Genomic DNA, 26,253 nt, shown 5'->3' with positions numbered 1-26,253 from the left:
CTGGCTTGAGAGAAGGTCTGAGATTGTATCTGGCAGCCCAGGCGGAATCCAGTCTCCTCTCCATGAGGAGACTTCTTCATCTTTGCTGACTCATAATAACTGTAGTGTTACAGCAAAGTTGGTAAGAACCCTTATTCTGAACTAAAAGCACCCCCGGGGAGCTCGTCTGCTACAGCTCCCAGTCTGTGCCGTGTCACGCTCCAGAATCGCTTCGTCCTGTGCCTCCGGCCTGAAACATTGCTGCATGGAAGATACGACTTCAGTCTCGTACACCGCGCCAGGGCTTGTCAGCAAAGTCCTTGCAGCTGTGGACAAAGGTTGCCGAAATGCAGAAGGCAGCAGAATCCGGAAACAGCCGCAAGGCGTGCAGTCGGAGGGGGGCCGAAAGTCCTGTGGACTTTGAAGTGCTTTATGTAGCTCCGGATTACTAGAGCAAAGGCTCACAGTAGAGCTCAATGCTAGTAGTGTAAGAGCAGCAGCTTTATGATACACCTGTCTTAATGCTTTGCTGTGACTTAATCGTGCTTTTTACTGCTGAGATAAAATCCCGGATTATAATTTACCACTGTGAAGATAAAATGCCTGGTCCTTGCTGGCAGGTGGGGTTCTCCACCAACCTTGTAATTTGAAGGGGGAAATGTGACCATCAACCTGCTCTACTGGGTGGGAACGTGTTGTATTTTTGGTCTCTCATCTGTCAGGCACTACTAACCTCTATTACATGTGGGTGCAGCTGACGTTTCTCAGTTACTTCAGGTTTTGAACTTTCTTACTGATAATTGTTTACCAAACTTCATGTGGACAAAGCGAGCTGGTGTCTTCACCTTGCTCCACCAATAATAATCCCTTTGCAAATGAGAAATAAAAGGCTCTGGTCCCTGAAGATCCCCTGTGAGGGGTGCTGGTGTAGGAAGGCTGTTTGCACCAGTTCTGTGATGTGGCCTGTTTTCCCCCACACTGACAGGTTGTGTTGGTGGGATGGTGCAGGAGACACCAAAACCTTGCTCCATCGTGGAGGCACCAGATGGAGATTGGCATCAGCTGGGGTTCAGTTTGGAGAGGCTCTCGTCCGGATGCTGGAGAGAGTGTGCGCTGCATCATGCAGCGCCGTCTCGGGTCACGCGACAGAAAACATCTGAAGTTTGGGATTGCGCAAGAGAACCAGCGCCAGACGGTTGTGGGGAAGGGGCCTTGCGCTCGCCTGCAGCCGGGGAGGGTGCCGCAGCGCTCGGCGTCGAGCCCCTCGCAGCAGTGCAGGCTGACGGCAGGCCGGGCAGGTGGGGAGCAGGAGAGAGGGAGAAGCGCGCGACGCGGCCTTGCCGCGGGGCAGCGCGGTGGAGGGCGCTGGGTGCGCCTTCTGCTCCGCGCTTCCATCTCGGGCCTGCGCGAGGAAGCGCGGAACCATTAAACGCAAACCACGCAGGCCCGGGTGTCTCCTGGCCGGCAGGCTCGCTTGTGCAGATGTTGGTAAATGCCAGCAGCTGCGTGTTGCTGGGGCCATTCACTGACTTGTGACTCTGAGAGGGTTCCTTGAAGCTGTGGGGGTGAGAGTCACTCGTCTGGCCAGTGCCTCTTTACCAAAAAGGTTTGGTTATTATTGCTGCTGTGGTGGTTTCCATTATTATTTTAGGTAAGGATGAGCTTCACGGTTCAAACTAATGATTCACGTAGCCCAGCTCCTTTCAGCTCAGGGGATTTCTGAGCCAGTTTGTGTTTGTCTGTATTATAATTCCCAATTTACGTCTTATTCCCAGAGCTTGCCCAGTTTCCCTTTGAGTTTGAAAACTGCCTGCATTCGCAACATCCCTCCTCAGGGAGTTCCACAGGTCTGTTTCCCACTGCATGGCAAAAACCCCTCTTTCGGTTTTCTTTGAGTCTGTTTCCTGACTTTGTTGCTGGCCCTAGCTCTGGTGTTGGAAGGGGCCATGAACAATCAGTTTCCGTCCACCTCTCCAGACCATCCCTGCAGGCACAGCACTGTGTCCGTGAGGTCATGGGACTTAGCCAGCCACCGTCAGAGCTGATGGGACCTACTGTTGGCTGTAGTCCTGCTCTGAGCTAGAGGCTGGACTAGGGTCCTCCAGACACTGTCCCCCACCAACAATTCACTGATTTTAAGGCTTGCTTGACAGGCAGCAAGAGGCGAAAACTCCCCAACTCACTATTCCTTCCTTCCTTCCGCCAGTCCCCGTACTGAGAGGTCTCACCTCCATGCTCAGCAACTCTTCCACACACACATATCTGCACCTAGTGAGCTGCCACTTCTCCAGTCACACCCTGAAATAGTAACAGGCTCTCTTTTTTCTGACAGCACCAAGATGGCTGTTCTCTCAAAGGAGTACGGCTATGTCATCCTGACGGGGGCTGCCAGCTTTGTCTTGGTCACGCACCTCGCGGTGAAAGTGGCCAAGGCCCGCAAGAAGTACAACGTGGAGGTGAGTGCTCAGGCTGAGGGAACGCAAGGTCGGAGCCAGGCTGTGGGGTATGTTGCGGACAGGCTGGGTGACACCTTGCTTATTTTTGAGTGACCTGCTGACACTTCCTGCCCTACCGCATGGATGCAGAAGGGATGGAGCTGCTGTTCTGGCTCTCCAGACTGGAGCAGACAGCACGACAGAGCTTGGGGGTTGGCAGATCAGGCACTTGGCACTGAGCCGAGATGGCTGAAAGTACAAGGCTTTGAGCTCGGAAAGGCTGCTGAGCAAGAAACCGCACCGCCCTTTTCCCTGCGGAGAAGGCCGACGCAGCATTGGGGGCAAAAGGCGATGGAACAAAAATGACAGGAGGGTTTCTCAGAGAGAGCCGATGAGCGCTGTCACAAGAAGTCTTTCAAAGTGACCTTCTCTTGGCATCTACTGAGGAGCTGGGCAGGGCTGTGGGCTGGGTGGGGACGGCCCTGTCTGTGAGTCAGGGCGATGGCATGGGGAGGCTGCTGTGCCACTTGGCTCTGAGTGCAAGGACAGCCCCAGGGCGTGTGCTGCAGGCACCCCGAGCACGCTGGGGTCCCCCCAGTCCTGCGGCATGAAGTCGGGATCATAGCAAATGCAGCCGGCACGCACGGTGCGTGGAGCACTGGATCTCAGGCTTGGGGAAGCTGCTGCAGCCAAGCGGCAGCTCCTGCTGCCTGCTCAGCTCTGCAGGGGTGAGGAAGGCAGTGTCCTCCCAGCCTGTTCCCAGGCGATGGGCTGCTGCCAGCTCCCCAGAGGAGACACGGGGACATGTCCTCAGTAGCGCTGTTTTGCCCTCCCCTCCAGAGGGATGGGATTTAAACAGGGAGGTCACACAGTGCCTGGCTATCTTCTGTCTGAAGCAGGGCCAGCTCCAGGGTACCATCAAGTTGCTCAGGGAGTTCAGGAATTGGCCTAGGGCAAGTAGCAATTTTAACAAAGCAGCTGTGGGCCGAGGGCTAGGAGGCAGGCACTTAACTTGCCAATGCAAGTCAGTCTAGCAAGCGCTCATGCAGCTCTGGGCTCCCTGGGGAGAGGTGCTGCAAGGGCACGCTCCTCGCTGCTGGAGAACACCAGGCCCCCAAGCCCAGACCACGCTTGCTCATGTTTTGCTGCTGGTTTTTTGGTTTGGTTTTTTTTTTTTTCAGTATCCAACTATGTACAGCACAGACCCTGAACACGGGCGTATATTCAACTGCATCCAGCGTGCACACCAGAACACGTGAGTACCATGTATGAATGCACACCTTGAAAATGCACAGGGCTGTGGAGCAGGGCCTACAGCTAGAGCCTTGCTGCTGCCAAGTGCTTGGGTTCAGGCTCAGCACTCGAGGAAAACACATGACCATGTAGTGCTTAGCAGTAAGGCCATGCTGGCTCCTTACTGTGCTTCAAACCATGAGACGGGCCTGTGAAGCAGCCTCCTCTTCCTCATTTGCCTGGCTGTTTGCCTCCGCGGGTGGATCTTAAGACACTGTAAATCTTGTTCCCAGAAGAGCCTGTCTGGGGGCGGGTGCTGATCTGTTGTGCTGCCCACATCTCCCTGGCGAGAGGCCCAAGTCCACCCAGCTACTGTGGACCAGGCTGCAACAGCACACCGGTGGAGCACTGGGAAGAACGAGTTCTCCTGGGTTAGCTGGTGGCAAACAGTATTTAGCAGTGGCTTAAGGCACAAAACAGAAGGCGCAGGTGGCCTTGGAGAGAGGCATAGACGGGAGGGTGTCCCTAAAAGTCTGTGCGTGCTCAGACTCCCTCTTACCTCCGTCTGCAGCTACAGCATCAAGCGCAGCTCTCCTGAGCACAGAGACTCGCAACATTCAGGCCCAGAGACCGTGGCAGGGGATGCTTGCAGCTTCTGTGTTTCTAGAGTTTCTTCTTTGTAAGCAACTTGTGTACAAATGCAACCTCCTTGCTCTTCTTTTCAGATTGGAAGTTTACCCCACCTTCCTGTTCTTTTTAGCCACCGGTGGAATCTACCACCCGGTAAGTGACACTGTAGTGCATGTCTGCATGACTGAGCTCTGCTCTTGCTCCCTGACTTGAGGAGTGTGGGAGGCAGGAGGCCAAGCTAGCCCCTCTGGAGGCAGCAGGCTGCTTCACTAGCCACATCATGCTTCACAGCTGTGCCTCTTCTGAAAATCTATTTGTAGGTAGTCTTCTGCAGGGGAACCACAAGTATTTAATAAACTCGTTACTGCTGCTTCAGCTTTAGATACCTTTCCTTCCCCTAAGGGTGCCTTGTCAGACAAACTGAAGCATTCGCAGCCTCATCCATGAGCAGGAAGGGTTCCTCCAGCCCTACCTGGTTCTTCCAAGCCCTGCAGGGTCCTGCTGGGCTTACAGCAGTGCTGCCCAGTGGCAGGAACCCTTTTTCCCCCCATCTAAACACACTTTCATGGGGAGTTTATCTAATAAGAATAGATCGGGAACATCTTCCCACTCACTTCCACCACCAAAGGAGGTGCGCAAAGGATCAAAAAAAGCTTGGGTTTTTCACTGAAAGATGTAGACAACTCCTGAGGAGGCAGGCGTGTGGGAAGAGGCCAAAATCAGTAGCTCTTTCTTTGCCACCAATACACAAATCAGATCCTTCTTGAATATTCCTTTTCAGAGAGGGAAGCAAGCAGCATAGGCAAATCTGGCAAACTGGAGCTACATTGCAGCAAGCTCTAAATTAAGGAGCAAGGTGGAAGTCTGTAACACCTGCAAGAGGAAACCTTGTACACCTGCTGGAAGCAGTGGAGCGGGGCTTGGGGCAACAGCTGCCTCCAAGATCCTGGCACTTGAGCTAGCTCACTAAATTGGAGAGTGGTGAAATGAGACTCAGCAGCTGCTGCCCCTTTGACTTAACCATTTCTTGTTTGGGAAGAGTTGTGCTGCAAAACAATGAGGCTCTGCAGCACATCACATGCTACCTCTCCACAGGCATCATGACAGCAACCCCTCCTATACAAAACTCACCCTAGCATGCTACATCAGTCACCCACTTCCCTCAGGATGACTCCCAGTTGTCCTAGCAAGGTCAGGACCCACGCTGTAGTTGGTGATTGGTTCTTTGAAGCAGGGCTGCTGTAACATCTAAGCACATGCAAGCGGCAAGTCTCCAAAACCTTTAATGCTTCTGCTTTCTCTCTAGCGGATTGCCACGGGACTTGGCATCACCTGGATCCTTGGGAGACTCCTCTATGCCTATGGCTACTACACAGGAGGTAGGTCTTCACCCTTGCAGCACAGAAGGTGCTTGGAAACTCAAGTCTCCTGCAGTGGCTTCAGGGCTCTTTCCTCCAGCTCGCATCAAAGAGGGAACATAAAGCTTCCAGTCAGGGTGTGGAGAAAAGGGTGCAGGTCCACAGGCTGCTAACTCTACAGCATTCTTTTCCTACTGATAGGAAGAGCACTAATCAAATAATAGCACAGCCTGAGGGCAGGTACATGGCCCGAGCTGGTGCCTGCTGTTTTACCTTGAGATTTCTCTCTAGTTCCCACTTCCTCCGATTTTCAGCACGGGCTAGTCTTTCAGTGATGGGCTTCTGAACTGACAAAACATGTCTTTTTTCCCCTGCCTCCAGAACCAAAAAACCGAAGGAGAGGGGCCATTGGTTCAGCTGCACTCATTGGGCTGGTGGGCACAGGCGTGTATTCGGCTTGCCAGCACCTCGGCTGGATCTGCCAGGACTGACCATTGTGATGGCCACTTGGGAAACAAAAGGGATTTTTGTTTTGTTTTCTTTTAGAACATTTCATTTCATCTCCTTTTCTTTTTTCTTTTCTTCTCATGCAATAAAATGAAGTTATTAATTCTGTATTTTCATTCTAATATTATAAAGGGTTTTCTTGAGAAATTTTGCAGAATGCTAGAACAACTCTGGTTTTGTATGACTATAGAAATCTGCCCCGTCAGGCAGAGATGTCCTAGCTTTTACGATTTTGGTGACCAAAAAGCCATCTTGCAACCTGTTTAACCAATACAGCAGCAGCCCTATTTCTGGACCCCTCAATTCATGTCACTCTGCAATAAGATGTTCCAAATTGAGTTAATATTTATTTGATTGCTAAAAAAAGATGTAGGCAAACATTTAAAGTTGTTGCTTCATCATGTTTATAAAAAGAACAGTAGGCCTATAGCAAGGAAGTCAAATAGCTTTCGCTCAAGAGAGGCAGTAATCTACCCTACATTGGAGCTTGCTACAAATCTGATTGTCCTCCATACTCAGCATGTGGAGACGATTCTTAGGGCCATGCCTGTCCCAGGCACCATCAGCTCACCCTCCCCAAAATATTTTGTCCCACGTCAGAAGTAAAGAATAGATAGAAAAAACAAAGCTTAGGTTTACAAAGGAGCTAGAGGGAATAAAAAAATCCTACCCTTAAGGTTTTTATGTAGTCAGGGAATAGACAGAGCCTATAGCTTACAGAGTATCAACGTGTCCAAGAGCTTATATGTGCATTGAGAGGGGTCATTACCTGTTAAGAAGCCAAAACCAAAGTTGACTGAGGGTGGAAGGCAATGGGGTTCAAGGCACAGAGCAGGGGAAGCAGCCTGGGCTGGGCCTCTGCCACTGACAAGCCTCTGGTAACACCTACGTAGCTGCACGAGCTGCTGCTGAAAGCCACAGTGCTCCCTCCTACTCCAAGGTTCCCATCTCCCACCAGACAGGATGGAGCAGGACCACAGGCTACCCCGTGTGCACATTCCCCCTTGCAGGAGCAGGGTGGCTAAACGCTGCTCCAGCTATGCTCTCCCCAAAGCACTTAGAACTTTAGAGCACTTTATTGCTGTGTAAATGATCTACATCTCTGGCTGACAGGCAAGAACTGGCTGATGGTCCCTTGAGCAGGCCCCAGAGCCACTAAAACACAGATTCCACATCGCCCATCTCCACGCAGACAGTCTTCAGCTGCGAGTAGTACTCGATGGCTGCCCGCCCGTTTTCTCTGCCAAATCCTGCAGGGACAAGCCAGAAGTGAGAACACAGCTCCAGGCAGTGCCAGCTACCACTTGTACCCCCCCGTAACTGGCACACAGGCCAAAGAGCCTACCTGATGCCTTGTATCCTCCGAAAGGTAGCTCCACAGGACTGATGTTGTAGTTGTTAATGAAGCACATCCCAGCCTTGAGAGCAGCCACTACCCTGTGAGCCTTCTGGATATCCCTGCAGGAAAAGGGCAATTCAGCTGGATCCCTTCCTACTCATCCCCTCCTCCCCTGCCAGCTGACATCCCACTAGAAAAAGGCCAGCAGGTCACAGTGGTTTTTGGAGCCTGACCTCCCCTACTCTGTCTCTGCCTGCTCAAAGGATGTAGCACTTATTCCCAAGGGACACTCAAAACTACATTTGATTTGAGACGGCAGGACAAGGACACCAGCAAAGCAGACTGCAGCAAGCAGCCAACAGCCATCTTCGGGTGCTTTCAGCAGTATGGCAGGCTCCTGGTGCACGTCTCCTGGAGATGCAGGAAGGCAGGCAGCAGGCCAAGCACAGGCTGGAAGGAGTCTGAAGGACTGAAGGACACCTTCAGACTGAGCTGGATGTTACTGTGTAACTGCAGACAGGTGACGCTGGGCCCACCTAACCCCGCAGGAAAAACTAGGGGGAGATGTGCAGTCATGTGCAAATTTCCTTTTGGCAATCCCTTGCTCCAGCTTTTCTGGAAGAGGATATCCATGCCCGGCACTGCAAGAGGAGCATCAAGGTTCTACAGTAGTTCCCCTCACCTCCTCTCCCTAGACCACTTCCACACCAGCCACGCTGCCCAGTCATACCTGGTGAAGACACCACCTGCCAGGCCGAATTTGGTGTTGTTGGCTCTCTCTACAGCCTCCTCCTCTGTGTCAAATGGCAGAATGGACATGACAGGTCCAAAGATCTCTTCCTTCACACATGTCATGTCATCCGTGCAGTTCCCTGGAAGAGTGGCACAGCACATGTGCTTCAGGATGAAGAGTTAGCAGAACAGCCTGTGCTTTCAGCAACCCACACAGCCTTTGAGACAGCACTCAGCACTGCACAACCCCCCGGCTTGGCTAGCAGATGAGCAAGTCCCATCCCGCATCTCAAGGCAGCAAAGGCACTAACAGCGTGCATCCTGTCAGACCCTCCAACAGCTGAGATTTCTCCGGATGCAGTTCTTGGGTGCCTCAGCTCTCTCTAATACACCCATAACAGTGCCTGTCCACACTGTGGATGTACACAGAAACAGGTTACGCAGAACACAGCTTTCTCTAGACAAAACTTGTCAACATCCATGTAGAAGACTGCGGTGTTGTGAATAGGAAGGATCATACCTAACACACAGGGTCGCATGTAGTAGCCATTCTTCAGCTTTGGGTCATCTGGTACATACAAGTCCCCACCACACAGTACCTCTGCCCCCTGAAAAAGAGCCAAGCAGAAGGTAGGCAAGCATGTCCAGGGGCATCCTGCCCAACTGCCACAGCTCTGCTGGATTTACAGTCCTATTGGACAAACCGTGCCTATGCCCTCCCTGGTGTCCCTCCACCAGAGACAGAGCATCACTGATCAGGGTGAAGGGGTGAGACCCATCCTAAAAGTCCAAACAATCCTGGTTTGGGTCCAAGTGCCACAGCAGCCAGTGTAAGTTGGAGGGAAGCAACTACAACTAGGAGCAGATCCTCAGTTGGCATCACATTAACTTCACATGGTATGAATTCCGTCAATTAGTGAGTCCATCAGTCTCTTAGCACCCCACCTGGCAAGAAACACCTACCTCCATCAAATGCCCCGCTTTAGAGACGGACATTTCTCCTCTCCTTCCACATCCATCTTCCTGTTTCTAAGTCCTCGTCCAGCCCTCCTGGCTCTCTCACAGTTCCCCTTCTCCAGCCCATCCTCTAATTGGCTACAGCTAGTCATATATCTAGTGCTGACATTTAAAACATCTTTACACTTTACAATAAAACCTGGAGAAAAAACCAAAAAAGCCTGGGCAGATCTTACTGCTCTTACAGAGACTGTTTCCAGCAGCCTGTAAATTTGGTCTTTGATCCTTAGTAAGCCCTTTCTGCAACCAATGAAACTGGAATCCAAATGAGATCACAGCCAAGCATGCACAGTTTCACCACAACTTACAAAAGAGTTGTGGTGAAATGGCCCAAATGTGTATTCCATTTTACACACTGCTATGCTGGGTGTCTCACACCCTCCCAAACTTGGCAACATCAGGATATGAAAAGCCATGTGACTTTCAATGCTGACTTTAGCCCTTTTATCTAGTGGCCCAAGACACCTATTGAGTAATTCAACCACAACAAAAACACAGCTTAACTGGGAAGGCACGGGGCAGGAAAGCAGCTGCTGGTCTGTTCGTATGACAAGACAGACATTTCACGGCAGTCCCAAGGCAGCATCACAATCTCACCTGCTCCTTCGCCTGCTTGATAAAGCCCTGGACACGATCCAGGTGGGGCCGGTTGATGAGGGCTCCCATCCGTGTATCTTCCAGAAGCGGGTCTCCAACTTTAATTTTCTGTGTGCGTTTCACCACCTCCTTTGTGAAGGCATCCAGTATCTTCCTCTCCACAAACACCCGCGTGCCGTTGCAGCATACCTGGGATACAGGACAGGTTGCTCAGAATAAGACACACAGCACTCCACAGTCCTTCCCTGCTTGGATCCCGATAAAGAGGCTCTCAGAAAAGCCCCTTCACAGCTGCTAAAACAGCTAACGTGTCCCTGGGGACAAAGACGACTAGACTACCCTGCTGCTCATGACTGCACTGAAACAGTCCACACTGGACATAGTGGTACTGATGCCACCAGGCGGCAAAAACGCATCAAGTCACCAGCAGGAAAGAACTTGAGCGGCCTTTTCAGTTCCCAGAGATGACCCTGTAAGCCAATTTGCCAGCAAGATTACACAAAACCTGCAGCAGGTGTGGAGATCCCAAATTTGGGATGGACAGAGTCCTCCACAGGGCTGTGGCTCAGTGCACCAGACTGGAACTTGCTGCCCCTCCAGAGGACACCAGCACAGCCTCTTCTGACCTCTGTGTGCCAGACTGGAGCCCAAGATGCAGGAGCAGCTGCTGAGCTGGGTACCAGGTACTAGAGAGGCTCCATTTCTGGGAAGGACAGGGCATTCAGCTAAGGCACACCCTGCACCGGCTTCTGCAATAATGTCCCTTCTGATCACTTGTGACACTGCACAAGGAAATGTGTGGCAATATTGGAGCTTCAAGGCATCCCTCACAAAGCAAGGTCACAGGCTGGCTCTGCTGCCCAATTCTCAAACCATCCCACCACACTGAGGAGGACCACTCCTGTACTATAAACACGCACCTCGCCCTGCGTGAGGAAGTTTGCCATGAGGGCTCCATTCACAGCATTCTCCAGGGCACAGTCTGAAAAGATGATAAGGGGGGATTTGCCCCCCAGCTCCAGGGTGACTGGTTTGATCCCTTTAGCTGCCATCTCCATGATCTGAGGGAAACAAGGACAGAGGAGACAAGTGACCCACTGGTAAATGGGAGGCGGGTGGAGGGAAGTAAGAGACACCCAGGAGGAGAGTTCCCTCAGGGCCCTTTACCAACAACAGAAGCAGCATGAAGGGCAAGCTGGGTTTCCTAGATGTGTTTAGCTCAGACTGTCCCACTCTCAGAGGGTTTGGGATTTGTTTTTTTTCAAGGTAAAAGCAACAAAACCTGAGGAGTCATTTGCAGGATGTCTTGTGCTCAGCAGAAACCAAGAGGACAGCTGTAACTACATCTGTGACGCTGCACCCCACAGGCACACACATGTAAGGAGAGTTCAAGGAGAAACATTTCCCCTCTTAAATCAGAATTTATTTTTTGAAGTATAGGGACTTATAATTTTTTGAAGAATAAATTGAGAGTGTGAAATTCACAGAAACCAACCTCCTGCTTAAAAACAGTAGGTTAAACTGGACTATGACTGCCAGAAACACTCACACGTTTTCCCAGTACTGCTCTGTTTTATGTACCCTTCTCACACAGATACCCACTTTAGCAGCTCAGCTCAGATTTCACTGCAGCCAGGGGCTAAACAAGTGAAGATGACCAAGGGGCTCCTCTGAAAAGGACCGAGTGCCCAAGCCCATGCCCAGTAGGCTAACTGGAGCCCCAGTGTAGCCCTGTACATGCAAGCTCCTTGCTCAGACTCAGAAATGCCGACTCGCACCCCATCTTTACAAGCCTCATGCAAAAAAGCCCTAAGAGGTATCAACATCCACCACACACCAGGAAAGCTGTCACTACAGACCCCCTGTATCACTGAGTACGAAGGCACCTTTACCTTAATGCCAGTTGGCACACTGCCAGTGAAAGAGATTTTGGCCACATCTGGGTGATGACAGAGGAACTGGCCTGTGGCCACTCCACCCTGCACCACGTTGAAGAGCCCCTTGGGCACACCGGCCTCTGTGAAGATCTCCGCCAACCTCACCACCGAAATGGGGGTGAAGGGAGAGGGCTTGAAGACCATCGCATTGCCTAGGGGAACCCAGACAGAGGCAAAACGGGGTTAAAACCCAAACTGCTTGGGGGGAAAAAAAAAAAACAAAACAACAAAAAATACCCCACACAATTATTTTGTCTTAAGACATACCAGCAGATCCCCCCAAGAAAGGAGGAAACAGTTTCATCTGAACACTGCAACCAGGGAAAAGGAGTAACTGCACCTTCCTGCTGGGAAGGGCTGGGGAGATGGGGCTGCTGGTCCTGCACTGCAGACACTTCCAGATTCCTTCCTCATCTGGCACAAAGCCAAGCAATCAGCCTTTTTCCTGATGCACTCCTGCCCTCCTAGCATCTGCTGCGTTCCCATTTCCACTTCCTTTCCCTTCCTGCCAGAGTAACAACCTGAAGGTTCTGATAACCCTTCAATGCCTCCTTCAAGATAATCCTAGACTTTATCCCCCAAATCACTGCCCCTCACAGGATCATTTGGCTTCAAAGAGAAGTATGCGTGGGTAGAGTGTCTCCATTACCGCAAGCCAAGGCTGGGGCAGACTTCCAGCAGGCAATCTGGAAAGGGTAGTTCCAGGCTCCAATCCCAACACACACCCCGAGGGGCTCTCTCCGAGTGTACCCAAAGGATCCCCCAGGAAGTTGGATATGTTCACCTGCAAAGAAAAGAAACAGCCAGAAGGTAGAGAAGAGCAAAACCCCTTCCTATCTTATCAGAGCATCAGGGGCTAGATCTCACTTTGATTGGGAACAGAGACACGCGGCTTTTACCCCAGCAAGCTCACAGAAGGTGCGTAAGTGACCACAGAGCATGGCAGCATTAGGTAGAAATCTCTGAAAACCATCCCAAGATCTTCGGAAAAAGAAGTAGTCCATCTCAGAGAAATCAGCAGCAAAGATGGTCTTGTGTCATGGAAGTTACCAGGGAACACAAGTGGCAGGACACAGAGTAAAGGGCAAACTCCAGTATCATTCTCACCAGCTAGAGATCCTGCCAGTCCTGCATAATACTCCAGGCACTGCCAGGATATGTCAATGTCCACTCTGGCTTCAAAGATAGATTTCCCATTGTTGATGGTTTCCAAGGTGGCAATTTCTTCTCTCTGCTCCTGCGAGAGGCACAGTACAGTGACAACATGTTAGAGAAGCCTGTAGCAGAACTCCACAAGGAAAGAGCTGCTTCTCAAGCATGCAAGTCTCAAACAAGGCTCTGCCATCAGTAAGCCAGGCTCTGCTGTGAGAAACTGTCAAAGGTACAGTCCCAATCGCTATTTATCAATTTCCCAGCAGCAACGGATCACGGGGGAATGTCAAACAGACAGCTGCTAGGGTTCACTGCTAGTCCAGTCTTGCTTAACATCCCTGTTTATCTGAAAGATGAGCAAACTTGAACCAAGAAGCTGGCTGGTAAACAATGATTAGAATTCACAGAACTAAACTGGGAGGAACAGCAAACAGCAAGATCAAAATGGAACCAGAGGACTTGGTGAAGGACAGACAAAGCCACGCAGCTGGGAAGAGTCCTTTAACAGACTGTCTCCAAGGCGGAAATACTATTCTGCTGCAGAAGCCTAGCAGCAGCAGAAGTCTGGCAGAAAGAACACAGTTTTCTCATCACAAATACATACTGGACAAAGAAGTTCTGGTTTCTTACAGATCTGTGCCTCAATGGGGATTTACTTTGATGTCCAAGAACTCGTTATCTCACAAAGCAGTTTATGATAAAGCTAGCTTATTTGTATCCTCTCCCATGTGTATTATCTGGTGTCTAAGATAAAAACCAGCATTGCTACATTTTTTTTATTGCTAAAGCAAGACACACTCCAGTCATATGCCAACAGTGTCGAACAAGCTAAAAATTCAACAATGTGACAGTTGCGCAATTTCAGCTTTGAAATCACATACAGTGAAGCTTAATCTCTGGAGTTGCGAGAAGAAGTATAAGCCCTGCAACATCTCAACTGGATGCCTTCAGTTTTATGTCTTCTAAAAGAATGAAGCAGAGAAGGTACACAATGGCCTTAAATAAAGTGGTAAGACCTAAGCCCTGCCCCAAGGCAACCTACTGTCTCTTCTGATCAAAGGTGGGTTTTAACTCCTGCATTCCTCCCAGAGCTCTGGAAGGCCTGCTGGAAGCCTCCAACAGCCACGTTAACCCACAAGAAAGATCAGAGACAGAACCACCCCTCTCCAAATGAGGGGGCGAGCTCCCACGACATACCCGAATAATTCTGGCAGCCTCCAGCAGCACCCTGCTCCGCTCCATGCCAGACATCTGACTCCATATTTTAAAGGCAGCCTTTGCACTCTGCACAGCCAGATCGACCTCCTTCTCCCCCGAGCAGAGCAGCTTGCTTATCACACGACCTGGGTACATTTTAAACCGGAAATAAGTAAGATGGAAATCTCAGAAAAGGGGCACAAAAGAATATGGCTTATCTTTCATCACACCTCAAAGACTTCAGTCCAGCACCTATATAAGGCTACAGAACTTCATGCCATAGTTCCCACTGATTAGTAATTGGCTATAGAAGAGGTGCTGCAATTCAGTTGTCTGAATTAAAATATCTGCCATTCTCCACAGTCATGTTCTAGTTATTAATTAGCTCCAGTTGTTACAAAATTCCTCATTTCCCACTGGAGTTTGTTATACTTCTACCACCAGCTTCAGGACTCTGTTACACATTCCTAAGCATAGCTAAGCCTCTTTCTTGAAGTGATCCTGCGGAAACCTAGGTACCTCCATTTAAAAAAAAAAAAAAAAATTTTAGAAACGTTTAAATTGTGACCTTTGCCAAGATCAGGCACCCCTCAATTTTTTGTTTGACTGAGAGTCAGAGCTGATTTCTTTTAAAAAGTTTGATGGGCCTGCACTGCAGGAGGCAACCAAAACACCACGGCGTTGAGGACGCCTGCACAGGCGGCATCCGATGTGGGCAGCTGGGAGAAGCCAAAGGCACCCGGCTCTTGCCAATAACATGCGAGGCAACTCCCGGGTACCGGTCTCAGCGCCGGTTTAACCCCCCACACACACCCCGGGCAGGCAGCGGGGCGATACCTGTGGCCGGCTCATACACCTCCTCGGCCTGGCCGCCGTCAGCAGGCTGAACGCGGACGCCCGCTCGGTAGTTGAGGGGCTGCTGGACGGTGATGGTACCGGTAACGCTGCTCATGGCGAGGCTGGGAGGGAGGGCGCAGAGTCGGGGAAGGAGGTTCGGCAACCGGGACCGCACCAGCATCGGCTGGGCCGTCGCGGGAGGGAAGAAAGCGGTGGGCTGGGGAAACCCCACGGGAGAAGGGGCTGTATCCCGTGGGGCCAACGCGAAACCCCGCGGGACGCCGCCTCCACCGCGGCCTTTTACGTGGCGGGCACGCGCATGCGTGGGGCGGAACCCGGGGCCCTGCCCAACTCTCAGGCTCCCCCTAGCGGCTCGGCGGCGGCGCGCCCCTCGGAGGTAGCACGTCCCACCCCGCTCGAGGCTGAAGTTGTAAAAGGGTTTTGGTGAATCGTTAACATTCACGAAGAAGGAGTCGATAGGTACAACCAAAAGCGAAAGCTTTGCAGGAAGGCAAATTTCCCCATATTCCACAGCCATCTACTGCTGAGTTTCCAAAAAAGCTCCTCTAATAGCTGCAGCCAAGACAGCACTGAAGTTGCGCAAAGGACAAAAAGAAGCACAAAGGAACAGGTCTAGGGCTGTGCATGATGCTTTATGGAGGGGAGAAGGAGCAACACATGTAAATTACCACCCACTACATCACCACCTGGGAGTAGTTAAGCCTCCTTGAAGATGTGACCAGTTGCACTTGAGATATACATGCAGGGTTTTTTTTGTTATCCATGAAACAGAACCAAGAACATCCTTTTTTCCTCCCAACCAGAGTCTTCCTGTTTTTCATTCCATTGTGTAGATTCTAAGAATTCACACCTTTCAGTGGCTGAGGTTAAGCAAGCTGTTCATTATACCAACTGACAACCCTCAGAAAACTACTGAAACAAATGAGAGCAGAAAGCAACCAGAATATAGTAACAGACAAATAATTTTCAGATACTCCCCTCCCCAAGTGACAAAGTGCGGTGTAATGCAACACGTGCAGATTTGCTAGGGGCAGAGTCTGACAGTAGCAGGGTAGGTTACTGTACTGCACACAACCCTTAATTGCTTCAGATGTTATTTGTTTTAGTTGGATCTAGACAACCATATGCTACAGAATAAACTACTTCAACAAAGCTGGTCCATGCAGGTGACAGGCTGGGGTGGTTCTGGCTTTGCTGGGGGATCAGGCCACTGAGCTGAAAGAGGCTACTCAAGGGAAACTGGAATTACACAGCCAGGGCTGTTCCCTGTGAAAATTTGTAGCTACACCAGACATAGCAGGAAGTCAAAAACACAGCCTGAGCACCAGGCAGCATTAGTATACACTAGATTCTTTCCTTTACCTGGCAAATACTTAGTTTTGTGAGGCAGAGCATTGAATAGAGGTTCCACACTCATGACTTATTTTTAAATAATCCTGTGAAAGTGCCCCATGCTTATTAATGGGAATTAATCCAATATTTACTATTTAATGTGGTATCTTACATGCTCCACGCTGCCATAAGGTGTTTCAGATTTATCCCCTTGCCCTGCATCTAGTCAAAAACTCCCAGTAAGAGGTACCACATTATAAACCTCTGGTCACAGATGCAAGAAATCAATACCCTCATGGGTACTGCCTGCTTCAGGAAAACTGCCAGCCTAACTTCAGAGTGGCAGCAAGATTTATTCACCCCTTTTAAACAAGGTGAGTGGGCTCCAGCCAACAAGACTGAAGCAGAGAATTATTTGGCAAAGGAGAAGACAGAGTAGAGAGCTTCCTGGCCTAAGAAGGAAGCCTTTTAAGATGCATACTGATCATCAGGCTGTTTAGCAGTCAACTAAGGAGCACAAACAAAAATGCTGCTGTCATAACACTCAGGCAATAAAGGGTTAGTAACAGTGACTGGCACTGGCAAAATTTAGCCATTTACTCAAGTAAAGTTTGAAGGCCAGGTTTGTTTCTGTAATTGAGCAGATTCTCCTTAAGCAAGTGACTTACAGAAGCTGTGTAATGCCACAGAAGTCTCTGTGGGGCTCTACTCTGCCAAGACAACACAGGCTGACTATACATCCAGAAACACTTGCAAACTCCAAAAAAAGACAGCCTGGTACAAGGGGAAGTTCTAGTGCCTCCAGTCACCTGAGCCAACAAAAAGCCTCACCCTCCACACTGGAAGTTTTGCAAAAGGAAAATAAGCACACCTACTTGCCAAGCTCCCTGCTACATAAGACTATAGCCAGTATGTCTAAGACAAGAAGGTCACTTCACAGCATGATTGTTCTGAATTTCCCAAGTTATCTCCTTTGCAGATCTCACTCTGAGTTGACTTCCATGATGTAGACTAAGTCAACTGCACTACATCAAGGTATTTCTACTTGTTCTACAGCACAATTATGAGACATCTAAATCAACATGCCCATTGCCATTTATTTCTCAGAAACACCAGAAACAAAAGGTCAAGTTATCTTCTGAGAACTTTCTTGGTTTGATGAGCAAACAACCGCTGGTAGAATAGTCCAAATGGAAGATGTTTCCAAGTCTGTGGCCAACACTGCATAGGCTGGTTTTGGACCTGTGAAGCCTGGTGCAGAATCCCATCTTGTTACCTCCCAAAGGCAGTCTTGTGCACTGGTCAGGCCTTCCATGAAGGCTGTGTGCTTTAGGAGAACTTCCCTGCCTGAGGTGGTGGGCCAAGGAAGCCCCCTGCTTGCTTAGTGGCAGCCCGGGAAGGAGCAAGACCAAGCATCTTCTGGATATTCTGCAAAAACAAGAACAGAAGAACAGGACGGCATCAGACCTGTGACAAGGGAGGCACCAAAGAAGAAGAAATCCCAATTCTGCCTACAAGTACAACCTTCTCACTAGTTTCAACAGATTCAGGTTCTCACCCACATAGCCTTACCAATCTGGCTACTACATATTGGACTTTTATCCCTGCACATTCTAAGAAGCTTAGCCAGACAACCATTCACGACTTAAAATTAAAGCTGAGCCACCTCCCCCACCTCAACAAAAGCCTTCTGATCATTAAATCCACATTTTGATCGTGGGTTCTCTTCCACCTCCAGGTACACACCACACAGTCAGCTGGCAGGTACCTTGTTAATGTCTTCACACACGCATTGGTTTAAAAATCAACCTACAATAGTTACCTTTGCAATTTAACTGCAATGTACACACAGGACCATGTTCCTAACATTTGCTCACAGGCAGAACCAAAGCAGCCCTTGGTTTTCAGAGGTTCCAGAAACCCCTGTTGATGGCAGCCATCAGAGCCCGAGGGTCTGCAAGCTGGCAAGGAAGGCTCTCTCCTAATGCAGTCGGAATTTGGGTCAGCAACATGGCAACCAGAGCGTGTGCCAAGTTAAAGTCTGGAGCTTAAGCACAGAATTAACATGAATGCTAGTGCTGCAGACAGAACAATGGTTTGGTGGAGACACGCAGTATAACAAGACATATGTAGTAAAACCCAAAAACTGTCTATTGAGATGACCTCATCTGCATCTGAGCAGGGTGTTTCAGTGGAAAACAACAAACAAGGAAAGAATTAAGTAGCAGAGCCAGGCATTAGCTAAAAATCTCACAACAGACTATTTCAAAGTTTGATGTTTTTCTTGATTTTTGTGAAATTCCTTTTAAATTTTGCAGCAGTGCAACTACAAAGAGCTACCAAGTCTTTCAGTTTCATCCTTCACTGTAAATAACTACAGCTCAAAATGCTGCTCATGCAGTGCTGGGAAAACAGGGACATATGATGCGAGGGAAAGAAAACAACTGTGCCCCCCTCATGTCACCAGCTGAGTCCTGGCTATCAAGACAAAAGGAGGAAGGAGGATTCTCTTCAAAACCAAGTGTCCTCTCCAAAATAACTGTCAGGATAGGTCAGGTAGCAAGGTCATAAAGTTCTTGAACTTTTTGATCATGAAAGGAGAACAAAAGGCAGACAGAGCTTCATAATTCCAGAGTAGCTAAGTTAAAACACAATTGGGAATCATTTCAGGTGGACACTATGGAAAGCAAGGTTTCAGCCCACACAAGCACGAAAGTAAAAGAAAAGTAAAAGAAGGAAACACTTGAAAAGGAATTACATCAGTTTTAGCCCATGGTCTACATAAATCATCCACTGGCTGATATTCAGCAACTGAATATCATAGAATCATACAATGGTTTAGGTTGGAAGGGACCTTGAAGATCATCTAGTTCCAATCCCCCTGCCATGGGCAGGGATACCTTCCACTAGACCAGGCCAGGGGCAGGGATCCCTTCCACTAGACCAGGCTGCTCAAAGCCCCATCCAACCTGGCCTTGAACACTCCCAGGAATGGGGCATCCACAACTTCTCTGAGCAACCTGTTCCAGTGCCTCACCACCCTCATAGTGAAGAATTTCTTCCTTATCTAATCTAAATCTACCCTCTTTCAGTTTAAAGCCATTACCCTTTGTCCTATCACTACATGCTCTTGTAAAGAGAGTCCCTCTCCAGCTTTCTTCTAGGCCCCCCTTCACATACTGGAAGGCTGCAATAAGGTCTTCCTGGAGCTTCTCTTCGCCATGCTGAACACCACCAACTCTGTCAGCCTGTACACACTGAAGAGGTGTTCCAGCCCTCTGACCATCTTTGTGGCCCTCCTCTAGACTCACTCCAACAGGTCCATGTCTTTCCTGTGCTGAGGACTCCAGACCTGGACACAGTACTCCAGGCAGGGTCTCGAGAGGGGCAGAATCACCTCCCTCAATTTGCTATCCTGCTTCTTTTGATGCAGCCCAGGATATGGGTGGCTTTCTGGGCTGCAAGCACACATTGCCAGGTCATGTTGATTTTCTCATCAACCAACACTCCCAAGTCCTTCTCCTCAGGGCTGCTCCCAACCCATTCTCTGCCCAGCCTGTATTTGTGCTTGGGATTGCCCCAGCCCATGTGCAGGACCTTGCACTTGTCCATGATTGAACTTCATGAGGTTTGCACAGGCCCACCTCTCAAGCCTGTCAAGGTCCCTCTGGATGGCACCCCTTCCCTCCAGCATGTCAACTGCACCACACAGCTTGGTGTCATCGGCAAACTTGCTGAGGGTACACTCGATCCCACTGCCCATGTCGCTGACAAAGATGTTAAACAGCATCGGTCCCAATACTGACCCCTGAGGAATGTCAGTCATCACTGGTCTCTACTTGGACACTGAGCTGTTGACCGCAACTCTCAGTGCAATTATCCAGCCAATTCCTTATCCACCAAGTGGTCCATCCATCATGGTCATGTCCCTCCAATTCAGAAACAAGGATGTTGTGTGGGACAGCATCAAATGCTTTGCACAATACACTTGGTATTAAATTAAATTACAATTTAATTAATTAAATTAACTTGTAATTTAATTGGTAAATTACACCAATCACTCTTCCCTCTCCCTTATCCACCCACACTGTAACCCCATTGTAAAAGGCCACCAAATCTGTCAATCATTATTTGCCCTTAGCAAAGCCATGCTGGCTGTCACCAATCACCTCCTTATTTTCCATGTGCCTTAGCATAGTTTCCAGCAGGATTTACTCCATGATCTTGCCAGGCACAGAGGTGAGACTGACTGGCCTGTAGTTCCCCAGGACTTCCTTTTTTCCCTTTTTAAAAGTGGGGGTTATGTTTCCAGTCAGCTTCCCTTTTCCAGTCAGTAGGAACTTCTCCAGACTGCCATGACTTCTCAAATATGATGGATAGTGGCTTAACAACTTCATCTACTAGGTCCCCCAGGACCTGCAGATGCATCTGATCAGGTCCAATGGACTTGTGCACCTTCAGGTTCCTTAGATGGTCTCAAATCTGCTCTTCTACAGTGGGCAGTTCTTCATTCTCCCAGTCTCTGCCTTTGCCTCTGTGACTTGGGCGGTGTGGCTTTTGCCCTTTCCCGGGAAGACCGTGTGGCTTGCGCACTTGCCAGTGAAGACTGAAGCAAAAAAGTACTTGATAGTACCTCAGCCTTCTCCATATCCCAGGTAACCACATCTCATTTCCTTCTGGTGAGCACCCACATTTTCCCTATTCTTCCTTTTATCACTGATGTACCTACAGAAGCTTTTCTTGATGCCCTTGACATCCCTGGCCAGATTTAATTCTATCAGGGCTTTAGCTTTCCTAACGTGATCCCTGGCCACTCAGACTATTTCTCTGTATTCCGCCCAAGCTACCTGTCCTTGTATATATGTATATATGAGAGCATTTCACTGTGGGAGACTGTGTGGTTCCTCTCCTCAGAGCTTCCTTAGTCAAGAGATGGACAGAATGAGGAGAACAAAAGAAGCTAGCTGACAGATTGAGCAACACCAGAGGGTGCTGCAGAGTCAGCTGCAGGCAGGACACAGATCCTACCAGCTTTGCACTGGTTCACCAGTGGAGTAGAGCAGAGAGCCTAGCAGAGCATCCTTGGAAGCAAAGAAGTATGCAGTGCCTCCTCCCTGTTCCTTTAAGTATCAAGAGAGAGAACTGTGGTGCTAAAGTTTACTCCAGCCGCTTGAACAGTTCCAAGACGAAAAGAGATGACATCTTATGTGTAAGTGGATTCAAGACTACAGTCGCTCTCCAGCATTATCCTTACATACGAGTCTCCTCGCTGTGGAAGGCAGCTAGCCTCCTGCACTAGCCACAAAGCAAGTTTTGCTGGACAGCAAACCTGAAGTCTTTACAGCTGGAAACCAGAGCTGGGGCAAGAAAGCAGAAACCTGTCCAGTCTGCTGTGCACCACATTGCACAAGGAAGCCTGCAGAGTCTACTTCCAACACAAACAAGATCATCACCTTCAAGAGCAGGGAGGGAAGACTGTAAGACTTCAGGATCCAAATTCCTTATCTGAGCTCTTCTGAACTCTCCTCAAATAACTGCAGGAAGGACAGAAGCAGCTTCTGCTTTTGTCTTCAAACCCAGAAGGGGTCTCAAAGACAAGGCAGTGAGTGTCTCCCTGCACCAAGATCAGGCCATGTGGGAAAGTGCGCTCCTGGCTCTAGGGATAGTTGCTGGCTCCCCTTCCCACTGGGAATGCATTTCAGAAAGCAGCAGCAGTTCAGGCATATGTGAAAAGGAAATGAAGACCAGCAAACGCCTAAGGAACAGCAGCATATTTCTCTTCACAAACAGCACAGGTGAAGGCTGGGAGCTCAGAAACAGGAGCAGGGACAGAGGATGTAACCCTGACATTATCCCTCCCACCCAACCCAGCAGCAGACTTTCCCAGCTGAAACCCAACAGCTCAAGGACCCTTGGAAGGCCTCTCCCACTAATCCTCCTCTCTCCAAACAGGAAGGCAGGAGGAACTAGGGGACAGGATTTACGTGCCAGGGAGAGCTGGGAATAGTGCAAAGGAAGTTACTCACTTCGAGTTGACTATTTTGGGAGATGCTGGCCAGGTCACAGGCAGCAAGCTTCCCAGTCTGTGTTTGAAGAGTTTATCACCTTCACATGCCTGAGGACCACATAAAGAGACTGCCTGATGCTGCTACTGCCCACCCCACTAATGTCAGTTTAGTCACCATCCAGTTAGTCTTCCCACCCTCACGTACTCCCCTGCATTTCCCTCCAGGTCACTTTTTACACACACAAGTCCCTCTACTTCTCAGCTCCGCCGGGATGCTTCTCTTCCTTGCCTTTGATCCCTTCACAGGCAGCTCCAGGATTTAAGGGAAGGCTGAGGGATGTATGGTCTCCTTTGTTCACAGCCTGTTCCCTGACTTTTGGTACACCTCCACTTCTCCTCCTGTGTCAACAGCATTAAGCCAGACACTAGCTCCCACATCAGTTCTCCTCCCTTGGGCTAACAGCTGTTTTGAAGCTGACCTGGTGAGATTTCCCCCTTTGCACACAGTGAAACACAAAGGGTCACAAAGCTTTCACCTCCAAGGTCATCACGAGCACCAAAAGCAAGTCTTAGGCACTATTTTAAGCCCTTTATTACTTTCTTCCCCTCTCCCTTGGCCTCTCACAGACCTTCAAAGTCCTCTTCCCAATGCTGTTATCACCTAAGGTCCTTCAAATGGTAATAAAGCCAAAAGCAGGGTGCCAGCAATCACAGCTTCAGTTCCTAACTTTTGCACAAACTAATGTGGCTTGTCCCTGCCCTTCCCTCCATGTGGCAAGGAGGAAGAAAATGAGCTGCCTAACAGCTGGAGAACTGCAGGTACAGTTAACCACAATCACATAGATAAGGCAGCACTACAAAGAGTGCAGTCTAACACTTCAGAGCAAAAACACCCTTCTCCAAAGCAATAAAGTAACTTCCGTCCTCCACAGGGGCCATCACCATGAACTTGCAAGCACAATGGCAATTTTCTTCCAGAATATCTCTTGGAAGCCCAACCCACTGCAAACAGCTCAGCATTTCTGCCCAGGACCAGACTGGATCACCACCCAGTTCATGCTGTCGACTGATTTCACAATAGGCAACATCAGGAAATGCCCAGGACTACAACTAACCACAGGATTTATATTTTTGGACAAAAAAATCCATGGGGGATTTTTCAGCAAGGGAGTTCCCCAATCAACGCAATGGGTGCAGAAAAATCTTGCTGATAATGCCATTTAGTTTCATATAATAATCTGCAACATTGGAAAGAAGGGACTTTGCATGTAACAGGTGAGTAACACAGAGCAGCACCAGACAAGACTGCCTGAAGGAACCACATCAGACCACATCATCCCAGGAATTCTGGAAGACATTCCTAAGAACTAAAAAAGTCTCATTTCTTTCAAAGCAGCAAACTCTGCTCCAGTTACTGGGAAGTGAAACAAGATTTGTCTTGCAGCAAACAGAATGAGGAAGCCTCTGGCCTTCGGTACTCTGAAGCTGTCCCTGCTTGGAGTGAGGGGTGGGCCAGATGACCTCCAGGTGACTCTTTCAAAATGAATTATTCTACAATTCATTATCTGCTTTCACACAGGGCCAGACAGATCCATTTCAAGCACCCAATACAGAGGGGTAAAGAGAATTCGATTCACTAGCATGCACTCTGTGACCAAAGGAACTCTCTATTATTAAGCTGCTCCATCAAGCTCATCCAAACTTTTGACAGCAGCTGGCATAAAATAGATCAGCAAAGGGAAGTGGTGTGTTAAGTCTAAGTCCCTTGGCACCTCCTGAGGAAAAGCAACAAGTCGGTCAAGGAGAAAAGCAACAAGAATTCAGGAAACACATCAAAGATAAAGGAAATGTAAACACAGAAGAGCAGATAATTTGCAGCTAGTTGCACCAGCATTCATCCAGCCCCTAGAGTCTATTAACTTATCCCTAGCACACTCTGGGGAAATTTGGAAAACAAAGTAGACTTCTGGCTGCATTGACAAGTGCAAGACCCACTTGTCCTCACCAGCCATTCTGCCACTTAAGCTGCTAGTGAACAAGCACTTACTTCCCTTATCCTTACTGATGCTTCTCTTTTCAAAAGATGGGACTAATCAGCTTTGATGAAGAGCTACATACAGCCTACTCTTGGTTTATCATACCAGACCCCCTTTGCATCATGTCTTTACCACGGGGAGAGACTTGACACCAAAGGTGAAGTTCTTAAGACTGGGAAAAAACAATAATCAGGCAGTCAGCAAAAAACAGGAAGGAAAAACCCAGAAGACCAGGTTTAACACTTTCCTCACTCTTCTAGCAGATGTATGGACTGATTGAACCTTTATAGAACCTCAAACCACCAAGGACATTTCCTCTGAAGATGCTACACTTCTCGTTTCTCATATTACTGTAAAAGTCATGATTACTAACAAGCAGTACTTAGACTGGCTTCTGATAGAGGCAATCTCTCAGTTTGGCAGTCCACAAAGTTATCAAACACACACACAAGGAAGGAACCCATTTTTGCCAACTCTGTCCTAGCACCCTGGTGCAAGTCTCCAGTCAAGTCTTCCACACCGGTCCAGGATAGTGGCTGTTTTTATGATACCAAACAAGAATTGCTTTGAATATGAAGCATAGGAATGAAGGCAAACACAGAAACCACAAACAGATCAAATATTATACATGCAACACTGGACAGCAGTAATAGACTCCTCTTTACAGATGGAGATGTGCCTTCCCGGCTCCAGGCACAGAAAAGACACTGTAATGTACTCACCTGTCTGATAGACATCGTGCAGAGGATGTAGAGGAAGATGAAGGAGCAGTCGGTGTAATCCTCACCCAGAAGGTTGCGGTGGGAGAGACCTTGGATGTATGAGAGGGGGATAAACGGAAGCTTTGCCACCACTCGGCCATCAAATCTGGAAAAGAGAGCACTGGATCACAACTGGGGACAGTAGAAGAGTCTTTGGCTATAGAAAGAACAAGTGCGCATCTTCAGCAGGCCACCAGAGCAGATAAGGCCACGTGGAAGGCTGGGGAAAAAAAAAAAAGAGACATGCTGCCTTCTCTAGCCCACCTCTATAGACTCTACACCAAGGAGGCTAAATACACCCCTCACAAAGCCCTCCACACCCAGTCACTCACCGGGTAAGTACGCTTCCCTCAGTAACAGTTTTGCCATAGTCAGAGACAAAGTGTTTCATAGTCATTTAAGCAATCACCTGCAAGCTGTTGGTTCATAGACTCTTGGTTGGTGTTTTGCAGTTTACTGGTGCATTTTATTTAAAAGTCAAATTTAGCAGATCACTTCCCAGAACACAGTCAGCACTTGAATAAAAGATGGATGACTATCGCCCTGCTGTATTGCAGTTACTGCGAGATGACAGACTCTTTGCTTTAAGCAAAAGAGCTTTTTTTTTTTTAGCAAAGCATAAATCAAAGACACCTTTTCCATTCCTAGAGCAGCTATACTTCCCAGCACAAGAAGGATGCATAGAAGAGCCATCAACAGAATGCTTTAAACACCAACAGTCTTCTCTGCATTAGCTTTGAAGACAGAGGCAGTGCAGAGGCAGGATGATACCACATATTGCAAGCAGGCTGTCCTGCTTCTGGAATTCCTCCAGGTCTACATTCCAGGGCATCAAGCAGAGTGTGAATTCTGGCCAGTTTGCAAAGATTTCTCCCAACCCAGACAGTCGACCCAATCTTTTGAAGTAAGTGTGTATGATGCCTCATCAGCATGTGCATATTTGGATGTTATTTTCTCTGCATGCATTGATTTTCTAACAGGTGTTTCTTGTTTCAAGAGATCCTAAATGAGCGTTCTTTCCTGTGGAGATGCATTCACACAGCTACAGCTCAAATACACGCCAACTTTGTTTACATCTCACAGGCAGTTTGGCAAAAGAGCTAGGAACGGATGTTTATCTCCCTGTAACATCCCCCAGTGGCTTAA

General features: G+C 48.9%; 3 protein-coding genes across 3 annotated transcripts in view; 1 reads left to right on the top strand and 2 right to left on the bottom strand.

Moving 5' to 3' along the window:
• Positions 1–2,318: 2,318 nt before the first annotated feature.
• MGST3 (microsomal glutathione S-transferase 3) lies at positions 2,319–6,126 on the top strand. The gene is made up of 5 exons (XM_010295759.1): positions 2,319–2,435; positions 3,596–3,669; positions 4,373–4,430; positions 5,584–5,656; positions 6,017–6,126. The coding sequence occupies exons 1-5, from the start codon at positions 2,319–2,321 to the stop codon at positions 6,124–6,126; spliced, it is 432 nt and encodes a 143-aa protein (XP_010294061.1).
• Positions 6,127–7,143: 1,017 nt separating this feature from the next.
• On the bottom strand, positions 7,144–15,132 carry ALDH9A1 (aldehyde dehydrogenase 9 family, member A1). Its single transcript, XM_010295758.1, has 11 exons — positions 14,951–15,132; positions 14,114–14,259; positions 12,872–13,001; positions 12,414–12,548; positions 11,720–11,916; positions 10,748–10,888; positions 9,828–10,016; positions 8,734–8,821; positions 8,212–8,353; positions 7,488–7,600; positions 7,144–7,392 (listed from the first exon to the last, which is right to left on the bottom strand). Exons 1-11 carry the CDS (start codon positions 15,129–15,131, stop codon positions 7,298–7,300), a joined length of 1,557 nt encoding a protein of 518 aa, XP_010294060.1. The 5' UTR covers position 15,132; the 3' UTR covers positions 7,144–7,297.
• A 2,250-nt stretch (positions 15,133–17,382) lies between these two features.
• The window catches only part of TMCO1 (transmembrane and coiled-coil domains 1), a 20,827-nt gene continuing 11,956 nt past the window's right edge, over positions 17,383–26,253 (bottom strand). Inside the window, exons 6-7 of the mRNA XM_010295760.1 lie at positions 25,069–25,213; positions 17,383–17,731 (exon numbers count right to left, since the gene is read on the bottom strand). Coding sequence (XP_010294062.1) covers positions 17,633–17,731; positions 25,069–25,213 — 244 coding nt within the window. The 3' untranslated portion in view covers positions 17,383–17,632. The remainder of the gene's footprint in view (positions 17,732–25,068; positions 25,214–26,253) is intronic.

This window comes from Phaethon lepturus, unplaced genomic scaffold, assembly GCF_000687285.1.
Source record: "Phaethon lepturus isolate BGI_N335 unplaced genomic scaffold, ASM68728v1 scaffold5321, whole genome shotgun sequence".
Classification (NCBI taxonomy): Eukaryota; Metazoa; Chordata; class Aves; order Phaethontiformes; family Phaethontidae; genus Phaethon; species Phaethon lepturus.
The sequence above is the reverse complement of the archived record's forward strand: the minus strand, read 5'-3'. Positions and strand labels throughout refer to the sequence as shown.